We start from the raw sequence: 17,086 nt of genomic DNA on the forward strand, positions 1-17,086 counted from the left end.
GGTCCCACATGTCATACTCTCCATATACTAATTAGGATTTAACTAATCTAATTATAGTTTAATTAATTATCAATAGTTAATTAGGTTAATTAAACAAGATTAATTAAGTTAATTAATTCACTAATTAACTAACTAATTAATTATTAATTTTATTAATTCATTTTTATTTTAATTCCTTTTTTTATAAAACGTTCTAGGGCACGGGCCCCGTTTGTCATAGGCCCTTAGGGGCCTATCGGGTTCGGGCGTGCAGGCGACGAGCGCCAGCCCGAACGGGCGCCCGCCCAGGCCAACTGGGGGAACGGCGAGGCGTCGCCGGCCACTGCAACGGGCGGCCGCAGCCGCCGGGGAAGGGAAGGGGGCGGCCATGGCGCGGCAGAGCCGGAGCAAGGGTTTGTGGGGGGGGAGGGGGCGCGGGCCGGCGAGGCCGTAGCAGAGCGGGGAAAGGCGGCCATGGTGGGCGCGCACGGGGCGGGGCGCGGCCATGGTGGGCGTGCACGGGACGGGGCGCGTGCGGGGCGCGGCCACGGTGGGCGCGCATGGGGAGGAGGCCACGGTGACGAATCCATCAGGGAGGGAAAGGGAGAGGGCTCACAGCGCCCTGTAGTTGAGCGAGGCGTGCTCGGGGAGGAGGTCGAAGACGATGTTCCGGCGGGGAAGAGATCCGGCAAGGACGACGAGGCGACGGCGATTCGGGGAAGACGGTGAGGGGCTCCGGCGGCGCGGTCCTCGTCCGATGTGGGGGCGAGGTAGCTCCGGGCGGGGTCCCGCGTCAGCGTGGTCCTGGACGAGCGACGGGGCGTCGGTGGGGCGCCAGGAGGGGCCGGCTCCGCGAGAGGGGTGACGGCGACGTCGAGGCGGCGATGGGGCGATGGGATCTGGGGGGTTGCCCCGATCCAGATCGGGGAAGGGCGAGAGGGAGGAGTGGGTGCGAGTGGGGGATCAGGGGAGAAGTGGGGGTTAGGGTTTCGGTCAGAGGACCGAGGGGGTTAAGTGGTGGTGCGGGTGGGCCGGCCTGTTCGGGCGGCTGGGCCGGCCATCTGGGCCAAGGCCTAGTGTGGCCGGGGGGTGGCCTCCCTTGTTTCCCTTTTTTTGTTTTTTTTTCTCTTATTATATTTATTTTCTGTTTTAAATTTTAGACCCACATTATTTTTACTTAGTAAAATATGACAACAACTCCTAAAATAACGTTTCAAAATAACCCTCAGCCACAAAAGGTTTTAACCCAAAATAAATTAGTTTTGTGTTTTATAAAATACCAAAGGCATTTAAAAAATGGTTTTCCTACCGTTTAAATCATTTTAGTGCATTTATACATTATATAAAAATGTGGATTATTCATCATAGTCATCTGTGCAATAACTGACACAACCCGGACATTTTGGTTTTTAATATTTGAAAACTTTTGATGTTTGCCTGATTTTGAATTTGAATTAGAATCGGTTTCGAACTAATGCAAGATTAGCATCAGTAATCGAGGTGACGTGGCATCATTAGTAGATGGTTGCTGTAGCTTAATTATCCGGGCATCACACGTAGTCTTCGACAGGATTAGCTATCCCCCTCTTATTCTGGCATTCTGCAGTTCAGTCCACTGATATGGCCCTTTACACATATACCCATGCATATGTAGTGTAGCTCCTTGCTTGCGAGTACTTTGGATGAGTACTCACGGTTGCTTTTCTCCCTCTTTTCCCCTTTCCCTTCTACCTGGTTGTTGCAACTAGATGTTGGAGCCCTGGAGCCAGACGCCACCGTCGACGGCGACTACTACACTGGAGGTGCCTACTACTACGTGCAGGCTGCTGACGACGATCATGAGTAGTTTAGGAGGATCCCAGGCAGGAGGCTTGTGCCTCTTTCGATCTGTATCCCAGTTTGTGCTAGCCTTCTTAAGGCAAACTTGTTTAACTTATGTCTGTACTCAGATATTGTTGCTTCCGCTGACTCGTCTATGATCGAGCACTTGTATTCGAGCCCTCGAGGCCCCTAGCTTGTAATATGTTGCTTGTAAGACTTATTTATGTTTTTAGAGTTGTGTTGTGATATCTTCCCGTGAGTCCCTGATCTTGATCGTACACGTTTGCGTGCATGATTAGTGTACGATTGAATCGGGGCGTCACATTTGCAAAGTTCGGCTGTAGATGCTCTAAGAGACTCTAGTTTTATGCTAGTAACTAGATCACTGATGGCGCGCATTGCCGCACCCATCTATTTTGTGCAATACATGATATGAATTTCTGTAAAATTATGGGCTCATAAAATATATTATACTTATACAAACATAGTCAACAAAAAATCTCATATATATGCTCGGTAAAAAAACCAAGGTTCACATACACAAATTGACTTGGTATGACAACACACACAATAATGTATGTAGTAAATACAACTAATCAATACTTCCAGGAAGCATAATGAAGAAAAAATAAACATGCAACAGGAGACATAAGTTTTCATTACAAATTATATATACATGATGCATTAATAAGTAGTCACATTCTTCCCTACCCAATGGTCTGTCATGGTTGGAACAAAGAATTAGGTAATCCTGGTGTACTTATCTTGTGGAGTGCATCACATTCATGAACAAGAGTGCTAACAAGGATTTCAATTAGTTAGGAAATGAAATAAATGGTAATACTAAATAGCATACAAACAGCCGTAGGGATTGAGTCCGCTAAATGTGCTGTCTTCGATTGAATTCTATAGAATATCGAAATATCTGTAAATAAGTGTAAATGAATTTCATTCTACTTCCAGTGGAACATTTAAACTTTTGCTTCCTTTCACATGCTCAAATTTAATGTTGATCATTTACATGATATCTTTCTTCAATATTTGTCAGATTATCCTAATATTCCAACAGCCGTAGCCAGGCAAAGTCCATGCAGAATCTACAGATAGCACTTGTCCCAAGGCCTCGACACATCTGGCTATCAAGAATTTTCTAATAAAATGGATTATAATTCTAAAACACAATAAGGATCACAGAAGGTAAATGGAGCTGCACTTGGTCGTACATTACAAACTTAATTACATGTCAACGATTTGAAGAGTATTTACTGTTACCATGACATCAACTACAAAATCAGTACAAATTCAGTTGATTCAGTGGACGCATAGGCATCACTAGCACTTCAAAGTGCAACATCATCAAGATTTCACTTAATTCAATGAAAACAACAGAAGTGAGCACTAAACTAAAGATACAATATAGAGTATATTATGAATTTATGATATAATTTGTACATGCACGCTCAGGAAATTACCACTGTAGTATAGGTTCATAAGAAGAAAAGCATATCAGACACTATAAGAAGAAAAACATTACCACTACATTAGATAACCTTTTTATGTTGAATACTTCCTTTTTAGTCCTTCTGAAACCATTGGGTTTGCCATTGTCATGTTTCCAGTAGGAGGTCTATCACTACCTTGAACACAAGCTGAAGGTGTTTTTTATAACAACATCACCTGTCAAAGAGGAAAGCATTCATAAAAATATAGAAATCATTTGTTTTGCTACATAATTTAAGGGCATGGATCCACAATGAAAAGGCAAAAATTAACCCAAAAAAACTATACAGAACTCTTTTATTTTCACATATTATCAATTGGTTTTCTACTTACGTGTATTAAATAAATTGATACACCTCATGTCAGATACATAGTTGAAGTTGAAAAAATGATTGCTAAATAGTAAATACGATGGCATGGATGAACTGACTATGGTAAAAGGTGTTGAAGTGGTTGCATGGGAGCTCACAAAATGTATCCACCGATTCTTTAAGAAAGGAACATTAACTTGGAGAAGTAACAAAGGCATATCTATAGTCCTGTTTCTGCCATGGACTGCCAAATAATTCTAAAGTTCCGTCCCTTCGTAGTTTCCATCATACGTTTGATTTGCTCCTTGCACTACTGGAAACAGGGAATTTGCCATCAGCCAGCTCTTTGCCATCTGCCAACTGATGGCAAAGAACGTCTTTGCCATCTGCTTATAAAAAACAGTTGGTAAAGAACTGATAGATGCCAAAGAACATGGTTGCCATCAGCCAATTCTTTGCCATCTGCTAGTGGATGGCAAATAATCTTTGCCATCTTCCAGCAGATGGCAAAGAGGTTGGCAAATCCTGTGGCCGTCAAGAGTGTAATGGCGTACCAGCCCCACCTCTTTGCCATCTGCTGGCAGATGGCAAAGAGATGGGGTAATTTTTTTCCAGGTAAAAAAATTGTGGGGTTATTTTTGTTCTCATTGGTTGAAATGTTTGTGTCATGGATTGATGACATGGCATCCATCCATCCATCCCATTTATCTAAACAAAAAAAGAGAAAGAAAGAAAAAGAACCCCTACCCCCCGGGCAGCCCAACCACCCAAACCCTATCCCATCCCACTCCATCGTCGCCGCCCCCAGAAATCATTTTGCATCTGCTCGGAACTTACATATTGGTTGTGTGTAAATTCATATCAGAAATCATTTTGCATAAAAACATTGGTTGTCGAGGCCAGACACTGATTCTTCATCTGGTTGTTGGATCACAGTGATGTCTCACTTTTTAAAATACAATTTGAACGACATGCTATTTTGTATCCATTTAATTTATTTATTTGCAAAACATATTTTAGTTTTATACCACGTGAACTCAGTTGATCAACGTTTGAAACGTGCGTTGCACGTGCATGCTTACTAGTACTGTTTAGATGGCTCAGTTTACTTCCAATTTTACTCTTGAGTTTTCCCATGCATGCATACTCTGTTAATTTATTCCGAGTGCCCATAGTTCCCTCTCTAGCAGCACCACCTGTGCTCTTGTCTCACCCATAACAACAATTTACTAGTAGTATGTCTCTTGGCATGGGTGCTAGCTTAGGTCCCTTCTACTACTACTCCACTTAGTAACTTGTCTGTATTCTATTACTTTGTACCTATGTGTGTGAGCTGTGTTGCATTCATCTTCCTCAAGTACTACAACACTGGTAGTTGTACACATATGATGGTGATTCGCTCCGGCCATTCCAGTTTTGGCGGTGGTGGTGCTGGTGCTCCTATGATGGTAGACTCGTCTGATTCCCCTAGCTGCATCCATGGTGATGAAGCTCGGCCTAGGCTAGAACCCCCTCCAGTGAGCTCCTCAAGTCCTCTTATACCCCTCCTACTTGCTTGTTGGTTCTATGCTCTGCCTTTGTGAGGTGTAATTGTTCAATTTTGTTCATAGTTGAGCATTGGATGATATTGTATTTGTCATGATGTACATGGTTCATGAACTATGCCAACCTGCAGCTTTGTTGTACTAGTGATAGTAGGATAATGCAAGTTTTGACAATCCATGCATATTTCCGCATCATAATAATCTTCTTCTTCTAGTCTTCTTCTTCTAACTTTCTTCTTTCCTATTTTACAGATTTACTTAAGATCACGGAAGTTTGGATTGATGGAGTGCTTGTATTTAGTTTTTGTTTTGACCTTGTGAAACTTGCTACCTATGGATGAAACTGTGTAATATTGATGAAACTATGTATATGTACGGATGAAACTTGCTACTATTGGTAACATGTGTTGGATATATATGTGTTCATGACTATTGGTAATATGTGCTGAATATGCTATATTGGTCATATAAATATATTTGTGTTTGATTTTCTGTGAAAAGGAACTGATATAAGAAAAATCAAAATTAAATGGGGCAATATAGTCACTTTGCCATCAGCTGGCAGATGGCAAAGAGGCCACGTGTCATCTACATGTAAAATTTGGGCTGGCCTATTTGGGCTCTTTGCCATCTGCCAGCAGATGGCAAAGCATGCAGCCTTTGCCATCTGCTGGCAGACGGCAAAGAGCCTGCAGCCTTTGCCATCTGCTGGCAGATGGCAAAGTATGCCGTTAGCCTTCTAACGGGGCTAACCCTGTTAAGAGGCTTTGCCATCTGCCAGCTGATGGCAAAGGCACAGGCTCTTTGCCATCAGCCAGCAGGCGGCAAAGAAGCCTTTACCGGCAGGGTTTCAGACAAACTGTTTGCCATCTGCTGGCAGATGGCAAAGCCTTTGCCATCCGTCGACCATGCCTTTGCCATCTGCCATGGCAGATGGCAAAGTGCCAGATTCCATTAGTATTGTGCTCTATAGATTGTCTCTAATGTTTCTTTGTAATGCTAATACATGTATCTTCTGATTTGGATTGTCAAGTTCAGTTCATTGAACTGAAAAAGTTTGGGCAATCCTATTTTTTCTGCACCATTCTATTTTTGCCTAATGAATTGACATCCAAACACATATTTAGATTTTGGATTTAAACATATATGCTTATGCTTTGCTCAAACAGGAATATAAATTGGGTGATGGAGGAGAGGTACAGCTTCATGCCCATGTTGCAATATGTGATGGGCTAATACTATGAGCCGAAAACCTAGAAGGTGATTCAGAACTAACAACAGGATGTCGATGCTATGGTATAAGATTCATCATACATTCTAAGAGTTGTCCATTAAGACACGCGGCATTTGTGATTATTTGATAAAATGTACTTCCTCTATCCCAAAATATAAGAAAGTTTTTAACACTACACTAGTATCAAAAACGTTCTTATATTATGGGACGGAGGGAGTAGTTCTTGATTGCAAAAAAAGTCAAAACTGCGAAAAGAGCAATGTGACCACAGAGTACAGAAATATGAAAAGCCAAATTATAGTAATAATTAACACCATGCACAATTACATATTCGAGAACATATTATAGAAATTGAACATGTACCTTTGACGGAGGCACATCCGGACATGATAGCTATCTACTCCCTTTGTTTTTAAAAAAAAATCAATATGGACTACATACGAATGTATATAGACATGTTTTAAAGTGTAGATTCACACACTTTGCTCCATATGTAATCCATATTAGAATCTCTAAAAGGGCTTGTATTTAGGAATTAAGGGAGTACATTATTGGCATTATTTACCAACTGTGTAATTCAGATATCTAAAATTGCCTCCAACCATGCATAGCGATATTAGTTATTAATGGACATGAAGCAATATAACACTCTCATTTCCAGGTGAGCAGTTTATGTGAATAGCATATCCTAGCTGCAATGCGCATGTTACAGGAAAAATAGTTTATTAGCCCATAAGAGGAAAACACATATTTTGAATTTCTTATTATAACATCACACAAATTTACGTGGGTCTTCTTTCCATCAGTCTTACAACTTGAAAATACTAATTGCCATAGATGAAATCCTATTAGCAACAAAATTTCGCATCATGAGCCATGGAGCTTGGAATGAGCCTAGACTTGTCAATTATATGTACACATTTGCATAAACTTGTAAACCATAGTGATTAATTCCTCAATGCAAGGAAGAATACCACAGAACCACATCATGGTGCAGCACGTTATGTAGTGTAGCTCCTAATCAGCAGCAGCCATGTGGTTGGTACTATATTTGCTGGAGGGATCTCATCAATAACACCATGACTATCTCCTGGGATGTACAACACACAAGAGAACAGAGGCGAGATATACCTACAACTCTGCAAGCGGGTGCATGCTGGCATCAATGAAAATTCAAGGTTGCCAGATCGAGAATGGCACGGGGGGTCTTGGGTAAGGATTTACCATGTCGACGTGGGATGTGGCTCTTAAACCATATAGATCTTCCACCCCATCCTCTCTCCTAGAGCTGCACCGACGGAAGTAGGCGGCGATTGGGCAAAGACAAATGAATCCTTCCGCCATGAAGCATAGGGATGACAGAGGACTGCCCCGCGAACGGATGCGAGCCAAAAGGGAACAACAGAGATGACCAGGAGGAGGCGGCGGCTCGACCCACGGGAACGGGGGTGAGGAGGAGGAGGATCATATTTGTCCCCGGGTCAAGAGGGGATCGCGGGGCGCGGCCATGATCCGATTAGGCGGTCGACGACGCCGGAAGAGCCAGGAGTGCTAGTGGCGGCAGACGCAACCCTAATCACGAGATCATGAGCGACTGGTCGTGGCAAGGATGAAGAAATGGAAGGCGTGCTTGCTGTTTTTTTTTCTGGCTGGGTAGAAGCCCAGGCCCAATTTCACACCAGGCTTCCAAAATTATCACCGGAGTAGCGGCCCACTACGAATTCTGCTCGGAATAGCTAATGAAGTGACGTGACACGGGATTAAGTGGAAATTTAACGGCCAAAATCATCCCAAACTGCTGTTCTAAAGGCTTAAAATGCTAATAAACTGGGATGGTTGGAAAGAGGCTCAGGACTGAGATGGCTGGAAATACACTCAGTTATATTGTATCTAAATTTGTTTCTCATGGAATAGTGATTTGACCGGTAGTGCCAATTCTTCTTTTTTTAATGCAGAATCATCCTTCACTGTGAACGGGGGAGTGAAGAGATGCTTCGTCTCTCCACGTTTGTCATCTACTGCTCGCCTTGTCAGATCCCACCGCGAAACAACCGCCCGTCGCCCCGAGCCGCCCGGCATTTATCCAAACACCGCCTTCTTCCTACGCCCTCACCACACTGCGTGTCGCGGACCGGCCATGTCTTGCCTAGCCGCGGCCTCGGCGACGCCGCCAGCGTCAAGGCCTACGGCCCAGCGTCTGTTTGTTGCGGTGGCCGCTCCTCCCCGTTGGCGGTCCGTTGAGCCTCATCCCGCTGTATGGAGGAGTGAAGGCCCCCGGGCTCTAACGATGCTACGGAGGTGCTCTCCCGCCGGCGACTCCAGGGCGCCCGGAGACGGCAGCCTTTCCAGGTTGCCTTTTACACCAGCCTCCACATCAAATCAAAATTCCCCTGGTGTACAAAATTGATGGAATGACAGGGTTGTTAAGTTAGTACTGTACTTGCTGCTTTGTACGATAATTCATGGTTTGTGCTTGAGATTTTACAACTTCCTAGCCGAGTATATACAAGTTTTCAATGTTTATCTTTGACTCGTGAGTGGATACAGTATCATTAGTGTGCTAAAGCGTAAAATTCTGCATCAAACTGGTAGATATACTTATACTTACCTACAGTGAATGACTTATCTCTTATGTACCCAAAATATGTGTCTTAATTTTATACTAACTCTAGTACAAAGTTATACTAAAGTCAAGACACTTATTTTGGGACGGAGGGAGTACTAGACTAACATCTACAAACATTCGCTGTAAACTTAGTTTACAAGAAACCCGCTAGATCCACGACCACTCACTCATGGTTCTCTTCTCTAGTTTTTGCATTATTGAAGGCCCAGAGACAATACAAGACTTCGTTCAGATGCAATCACAAGAGATTCAAGACAACATCAAGAGTCGGCGCAGCAAAATATTCGTTTTGATGGAAGAGGTGCCTGTTTTTCGCACTTGTAATTTTTTTCTAACTTCGTACTCCCTCCATCCAAAAATACTTGTCGGAGAAATTGATAGAAATGGATGTATCTAGAACTAAAATAAGTCTAGATACATCCATTTCTCCGACGAGTATTTCCGGACGGAGGGAGTAATTAACAGCGCACTTAGCTTACCTCAATATAAGCAATGTTCTCAGGTCAGACGACTGCGGGTGCAGCAGCGAATCAGAGCTGCTGAAAGCAGATGTTCCAGCAGTGAAGAAAATGAGATGCCGGAGATGCCATCTACCATTCCGTTTTTGCCTTATACGGTGACCGACCCCCGACCCTGAATTATTTTATGGGCAAATGGCCTTTTGAGTTCTTCTTGGTAATATTCATTTCTTTTGTTTTGTATGAAGTAGTCACCAAAGACAATGAAGCAACTCTACTTGACATCATTCTCTTTCATATCTGGGATAATCATTTTTGGTGGCTTAATAGCCCCAATAGTAAGTGCCAGCTTCATCTCTCTGAAAATTTGTTGTTCCTTGTCCTCTTAAAACCAGAGACTATGTTGGTAATTTGAAGTAATAACTCTTCTTAAAAAATGATTATTTGGTGCAGCTTGAACTGAAATTAGGGCTTGGTGGTACCTCTTATGAAGATTTTATACGGAACATGTATTTGCCTCTTCAGTTAAGGTGATTTAAAGAAACTTGTCCTCTTAAAGGATTATCCAGCGGTGTTTATAGAATAATAATTTGTACTTCTTCTTGGCCATCTATCAGTCAGGTAGATCCCATAGTGGCGTCCTTTTCAGGTGGTGCAGTTGGTGTAATTTCAGCCTTAATGTTGGTTGAAGTGAAAAATGTGAGGCAGCAAGAAAAGAACAGATGCACATATTGCCATGGGACAGGTATGAGTATATTCCTTTTCAACTATCTGGCACATAAGCAAAGAGGATTACCTTGAAAATCCCTGCTTTTTGTACTCTACTTCATTTGCCTATCTAAACTTGATTCCGTACCACAGGATACCTGCCATGTGCCCGTTGCTCTGCCAGCAAAATGTTGTTGGGCACCAAACGCTTTTCACTTTCTACAACTGAACGCTGTTCCAATTGTTCAGGAGCTGGGAAGGTATGGTGTCTAATCTATGTTTATTTTCACAATATTCGATTTGATGCTTTCTGGAAGATTCAGCTGAAAAACAACCAAATGGTCCATCATACTTGAGCACCCAATCTATCTTAATTCATGCGTGTCGGTGATTTCCAGGTGATGTGCCCAACATGCTTGTGCACGGGAATGGCAATGGCAAGTGAGCATGACCCACGTATAGATCCCTTTGATTAATGTTGGGCAATTTGACGGGTGCCTGCTTGTTATGCTATTTCCTTTTTCTATCTAGCTGTTGTTTTCTATGGCTGTGGTAGGGCTTGAATCAGTCTTTGATGTATACTACGAGTTATAGCGAGATGAAGTTCGCATTAATGATGATCAGATCAAATACCGAAAAATTGCTTTGTTGTTCTTTGCTGTATACTAAGAGTTATAGCGAGATGAACCTTGCAGTAATGACGATCAGATCAAATACCGAAAAATTGCTCTCTTTTTTCTTTGATAAAGGACATCTTTATTCGATCGATATGTCGAGATGAACCTGGCCCGCATAACACGGACAAACATCCAACACAAAAAAATAAAATAAAGCATGGTTTTCTAGCAAAATAGAAAGAAAAAAACGTCCAACTTAAAATGAGGTAGATCCTATCAAAGATTAATATCTTTCGATGAGACAGTAACTATCGATTGATTTTGGAGTAGACTTTGACTTTCTGACCACAACGTGTCTTAGCATCGTTAAGCCAACTCTAAGAAGTTATTGATCGCGACGGAGCATGATCTAACCGACGAAGAACAAACAATAACCATCACTAACTTTTACTACATCCATCCTGGTTTGTTGGTCTCCTTTATAATTTGTGTCAAATTTTGACCAAAAATTTAACTAACAATACGTTATTACTACCTCCATCCTTGTTTGTTGGTCTTCTTTATAATTTGTGTCAAATTTTGACCAAAAATTTAACTAACAATACGTTAATGCATGTCAACAAAAATTATATCGTTGGATTCGTATTTATATATAGTTTTTAATAATATAATTTTTTAATGACATGCATGAACATTTTATAAGTTGAACTTATGGTCAAAATTTGGCATAGGATACAATGGGGGCCAATAAACCAAGACAAAGGTAGTAACTAACAAAACACAAAGAAAACTTGTCAAAAACAAAATCTAAAGAAAACACTATGAGATTGATCAACTTGTATAAGACTGAGAGGTGGCGACCAATGGGGTGGACGCACGTCCCAAGGCAGCGAAACTTAACCCTAGGTCATATAGGTGACACTTAACTTATTAACCGAGATTTTTGACTCGGATTCTGCAATAGCACCAAACCATTTTGGTAGTAGCGGCTCGCTTAAGACGAATCCAATTGGGTTGAAAGGTTAATGAAATTCATGTGATCTGAACAAATATCCAAATTGGATGAAAGTTATAAATGTTTGAGGTCAGATATGTCTGTGTAGTCAGAATCTGAGTCCATGTCTAGACGGACTTGGTCTCTAACTTCTGGTGGGCCAAAGGCCATGTGGAGACCTTGTACATAACATAATCATGTCCCTTTGTTTTTCTATCATTTCTTGACCAAATGTACAGTAAGTAATGTGGTCGTAGCTGTATCCATGGTAGCGATGTCCTCATCATCCGAGAAGGACAAGGCAGTAGTTTGGATGGAGAATGACAACAAGGCAATAACACCCTTGAGTACTTCCCAGAGAAGAATATTATTGTTAACACGATTTTGGTTGCACCAACCACAGTAGTATCCACAGAAACGAGGCAGAGGAGACTGCAACATTGAGTGGGTTGAATGTGCAACTCAAGAAGGTACATGATGACACTTGCATGGCAGTTGACAAAGGTCAATGTTGGACTTTATTTCAGACTCAGTTTCATACAAAGGGCAGAACATGCAAGTTGATGATTGATGGTGGTAGGTGTGCTAATTTTTTTTGAAAAGAGGCGCTTTATTACTTAAAAGGTTTAAGCATCACACCCGGTCTCTGCATAACTAAGATGCACATAACCAAACAAGGTCCTCTTATAGAAATGAAAAATAAGAAAAGTGAAATACAAAGGACATGTAGAGTTCGTATAACGCCTAAAGCGGAGGGGGGGGGGCAATCCTAAGATCATGCTGTCACCCATGTCGGGTAAAAGTATCCCCGTTGTATCCTCAAATCGTGTACACACCTCCGTAAATAGGTCTCGATTCTCTACACAATGTAGAGAGGATCATAAACTAAGAGTCTCAGTACATCTGTAGATAACCTGCATCACAGAAGTATTTTTATCATTAAAAACCTTATCATTTCTATATAGCCAAAGAGACCAAATAACGGCAAGCTCTCCCACCCTAAGAAGAATTCTAAACCTGTGATCAATCACATGTAACCAGTTGCCAAATACATTGGCAACACTACAAGGAGGATACAAGCCAGAAGCTATTTGGATGACTGACCATATAGACCGAACCAATTTGCATTGGAAGGATAAATATTTAACTGTCTCCTCATGATGACAAAAGACACATTGAGGACTTCCATGCCAATTCCTCTTAATAAGGTTATTTTCAGTAAGAATGACTCTGCGACGAAGATGCCATGCAAAGAGTTTATTCTTAAGAGGTATCTTCATCTTCGAGATCTTCTTGTTATTATCTACTGGTACATCAGACTGGATTACCGCTCTATACATGGACTCCACTAAGAATTATCCATTCCTATGGAGGTTCCATCAAAATACATCAGACCCATGTGACAATTGCACCGTGGACAACCGCTCGAGCAGGATGTTCCACAATTGGAGTCTGGGTCCAATTAAATCTCTTCTGAACGTCATGTTTGGCGGAAATGATTCCATTACCGTGGCGATAGTATCAACCTTGCGGCGCACAATGTTGTATAGAGCCGGATATTTCTCCCGAGTGTGGTTTCCTAGCCACTTGTCCTCCCAGAATCTAATTTTCGAGCCATCGTTAATAAGGAAGGATCCATAGCAGAAAAAAATTATTTCTTCATAGCCATTAGACCTGCCCAAAAGTGTGAATCCCCAGGCTTCCACTGTACTTGGGATACCGCCTTCGAACCCACATATTTCCTCCTTAGGAGGGTTTTGCCATACATCTTTCGTCAGTAATTTAAACAACCATTTGCCGAGGAGGGCCATATTCTTAACCTCAAGGTCATGAATGCCCAACCTGCCTTGCTCTTTGGGACGGCAAACCACACTCCATTTAGCCAGTCGATATTTCTTTCTCTCGCTATCTCCTTGCCAAAAGAATCTTGATCGGAAATAATCCAACCTATGTAAAAATCCTTTCGCCAACTGGAAGAAGGAAATCATATATAGTGTCATATTACTTAGTACTGAATTTATGAGGACCAATCTTCCACCCATAGACAGCAGTTTACCTTTCCAACTGTTAAATCTTTTTTGCAGTCTCTCCTCAGCGTGTTTCCATTCAGCCTTTGTGAGTCTCCAATAATGTATCAGTATCCCCAAAAATGTGATCGAAAACTGGCGCAACCTGCATCCGAACAGTTCAGCGTACAGGTGGGCCTCGTCTTGAGCATTGCCAAAGCAAAACAATTCACTTTTATGAAAATTGGTCTTAAGACCCGAGAGTTGCTCGAATGCTGATAATATTAGTGTCATATTTCTCGCTTTCTCCAGGTCATGATCCATGACGAGAACCATATTGTTGGCATACTGAAGTATAGAGAGACCACCATCAACTAGATGATTTACTACCCATCAATTTGGCCATCAACCTTGGCATGCTCAATCATGACTGCTAGCATATCCACCACTATATTGAATAGCATGGGCGATGCGGAGTCACCTTGTCGCAATCCCTTCTTCATTTGGAAATAGTGTTCAACGTCATCATTGACCTTAATGGCAACACTACCTCAAGAAACGAAGCTATGGATCATAGCATGCCACTCTGCAGAAAATCTTTTCATTCTGAGCCTGTTGAAGAAAGGGCCACTTGACTTTGTCATAAGCCTTTTCAAAGTCTATTTTGAGTACCACCGCATTCAACTTTTTATGGTGTAATTCATGGACTGTTTCATGAAGGATAACAGCTCCATCTAGGATGCGCCCGCCTTCCATAAAAGATGTTTGTGAAGGATGAACCACATGTCCAGCAACCGAATTTAGCCTGATTGTTGCAACCTTCGTGAATATTTTAAAACTAACATTAAGGAGGCAAATAGGTCTATGTTGTTGTATCCTTTCAGCCTCATTAACCTTAAGTGGTAAAATAATCTCACCGTAGTTTAAGCGAAACAATTCTAGTTGGCCAACATGTTGATAGAGGCAAAGGTGTCCCGTATTTCGATGAGATGGTGATTGTCATTTTGGAGGAGTAGACTTTGACGATCCGACTACGTACGTGCGAGGACGTCGCACCTTAGCAGTCGCTAAACCAACTCCGAGAGGTTATTGACCACGCCGGAGCATGATTAACCTGACCACGAGGGTCTATTTCCTGCGAGCAAATGAAGAACAAGCAAGAAACTGAGATTGCAATCTGGATATTGCGAATATAAGATGAAAGCTTTATTGATTAAGATGGGGTTCTGTGGCGTCTTGGTCTGGTCGTTGAACACAAACGAAGTACACGAAGTTGCAACTATGGCAAACTTTTAATCTAAACAAAACCCAAAGTCTAAACGACGCCCTAAGGGCTATATATATGGAGGAAGAGGGGGGAATTTCGTGGCCCTTGGGGAAGGGGTCCGAAACAAACCCTATCTCTTTTTTCCCCACACATACGGAATCTAAAAACAGCCTATACTCAAGTATTTTGAAAATACATGGGCCTGGCCCAATAATAAGGTGACACAGCACCTAGAATAGCCTCTTGATGAAAGTTATGAAGTAGCATCTTGTATATTTCTTCCAAGGCTTCATGCACTCATTATGGTGGCTTCAACGTCCTGAAATCATCACTTGTAACTCCGTTCTTGTTCCCCTTGCGCATGCCATCATCTCCATGCTTTTTCTTGCTCCAATGTTCATCCTTCTCCAAGCTAGGCCCTTCATTTGTAAGCAAAACAAATGTATCCAATTTAGGCAGCATCATATTCTCATGAACATTAGAATCATTACCAAGAAACAAAAGTACCTGCTAATTTAATTAGCGTGCGCGAGCTCTAGTAATTGGTCCAATATGTATAGCAGCAGGGGCTCTGGGTGTAACAATGGTATTGATGTCCTCATCACCCTCCCCTTCTTGAAATGAAGTCGTCCTCGACGGAAGCTCATCTTCCTCACCCAAATAAGGCTTCAAATCTGCAATGTTAAAAGTGGGACTAACCCCAAATCTGCAGGCAGCTCAAGTTTATATGCATTATCATTTATTTTCTCTAACACCTTAAAAGGACCATCAACATGTGGCATTAGCTTTGATTTGCGCAAATCAATAAATCTATCCTTACGCAAATGTAACCAAACAAGATCTCCAGGTTCAAACACAACATGTTTTCTACCTTTATCTCCGGCAAGTTTATATTTAGCATTCATATGCTCAATGTTTTCCTTAGTTAACTCATGCATTTTTAAAATCAATTCAGCATGTTGCTTAGCATGAAAATTAACCTTCTCCGAAGATGGAAGAGGCAACAAATCAATAGGTGCACGAGGTAGGAAACCATACACAATTTCAAAAGGGCACATCTTAGTAGTAGAATGCAATGAACGATTATAAGCAAATTCAATATGAGGCAAGCATTCTTCCCACATTTTCTTATTATTCTTCAAAATAGCCCTAAGCATAGTAGACAATGTTCTATTGACTACTTCAGTTTGTCCATCAGTTTGGGGGTGACAAGTAGTACTAAAAAGTAATTTAGTCCCCAACTTAGCCCATAAACATCTCCAAAAGTGGCTAAGAAATTTAGTATCACGATCTGAAAAATAGTATTTGGCACACCATGCAAGCGAATAATTTCACGAAAGAACAAATCAGCAACATTAACAGCATCATCGCTTTTATGACATGGTATAAAGTGTGCCATTTTCGAGAATCTATCCACGGCAACAAATATGCTATCCCTCCCCTTCTTTGTTCGAGGTAAACCTAAAACAAAGTCCATAAATATATCCTCCCAAGGAACACTAGGTACAGGCAAAGGCATATACAAACCATGAGGATTGAGTCATGACTTAGCTTTTTGACATGTAGTGCAGCGAGCAACAAAGCGCTCAACATCCCGTCTCATCTTTGGCCAAAAGAAATGTTTAGCAAGTACGTCCTCCGTCTTCTTCACGCCAATGTGTCCCATTAGTCCTCCTCCATGCGCCTCCTGCAACAACAAAATACGAACGGAGCTAGCTGGAATGCATAGCTTGTTAGCACGGAACGCAAATCCATCATTAACGACGAACTTGTTCCATGTTCTTCCTTCTTTACAATTCTGCAATACATCTTTAAAATCAATATCATGCACATATTGATCTTTGATGGTCTCCAAACCAAATATTTTGAAGTCAAGTTGCCAAAGCATAGTATAGCAACGAGACAATGCATCAGCAATAACATTTTCTTTACCCTTCTTATGTTTAATGACATAAGGGAAAGTCTCAATGAATTCAACCCATTTAGCATGTCTACGATTCAGTTTAGCTTGACTTTTAATA

The 17,086-nt window shown here is 41.7% G+C and overlaps 1 protein-coding gene and 1 long non-coding RNA gene across 2 annotated transcripts; both read left to right on the forward strand.

Annotated features, from left to right (window-relative positions):
* Nucleotides 1–4,716: 4,716 nt before the first annotated feature.
* Nucleotides 4,717–5,605, forward strand: LOC123134116 (uncharacterized). Its single transcript, XR_006465505.1, has 2 exons — nucleotides 4,717–5,128; nucleotides 5,408–5,605. It is a non-coding gene; the product is annotated as an uncharacterized lncRNA (long non-coding RNA).
* A 2,773-nt stretch (nucleotides 5,606–8,378) lies between these two features.
* LOC123137045 (protein ORANGE-LIKE, chloroplastic) lies at nucleotides 8,379–10,834 on the forward strand. The gene is made up of 8 exons (XM_044556589.1): nucleotides 8,379–8,738; nucleotides 9,202–9,316; nucleotides 9,518–9,631; nucleotides 9,725–9,811; nucleotides 9,927–10,003; nucleotides 10,091–10,218; nucleotides 10,335–10,441; nucleotides 10,580–10,834. Exons 1-8 carry the CDS (start codon nucleotides 8,527–8,529, stop codon nucleotides 10,655–10,657), a joined length of 918 nt encoding a protein of 305 aa, XP_044412524.1. The 5' UTR covers nucleotides 8,379–8,526; the 3' UTR covers nucleotides 10,658–10,834.
* The last annotated feature ends 6,252 nt before the right edge of the window (nucleotides 10,835–17,086 follow it).

Source organism: Triticum aestivum, chromosome 6B, assembly GCF_018294505.1.
Source record: "Triticum aestivum cultivar Chinese Spring chromosome 6B, IWGSC CS RefSeq v2.1, whole genome shotgun sequence".
Classification (NCBI taxonomy): domain Eukaryota; kingdom Viridiplantae; phylum Streptophyta; class Magnoliopsida; order Poales; family Poaceae; genus Triticum; species Triticum aestivum.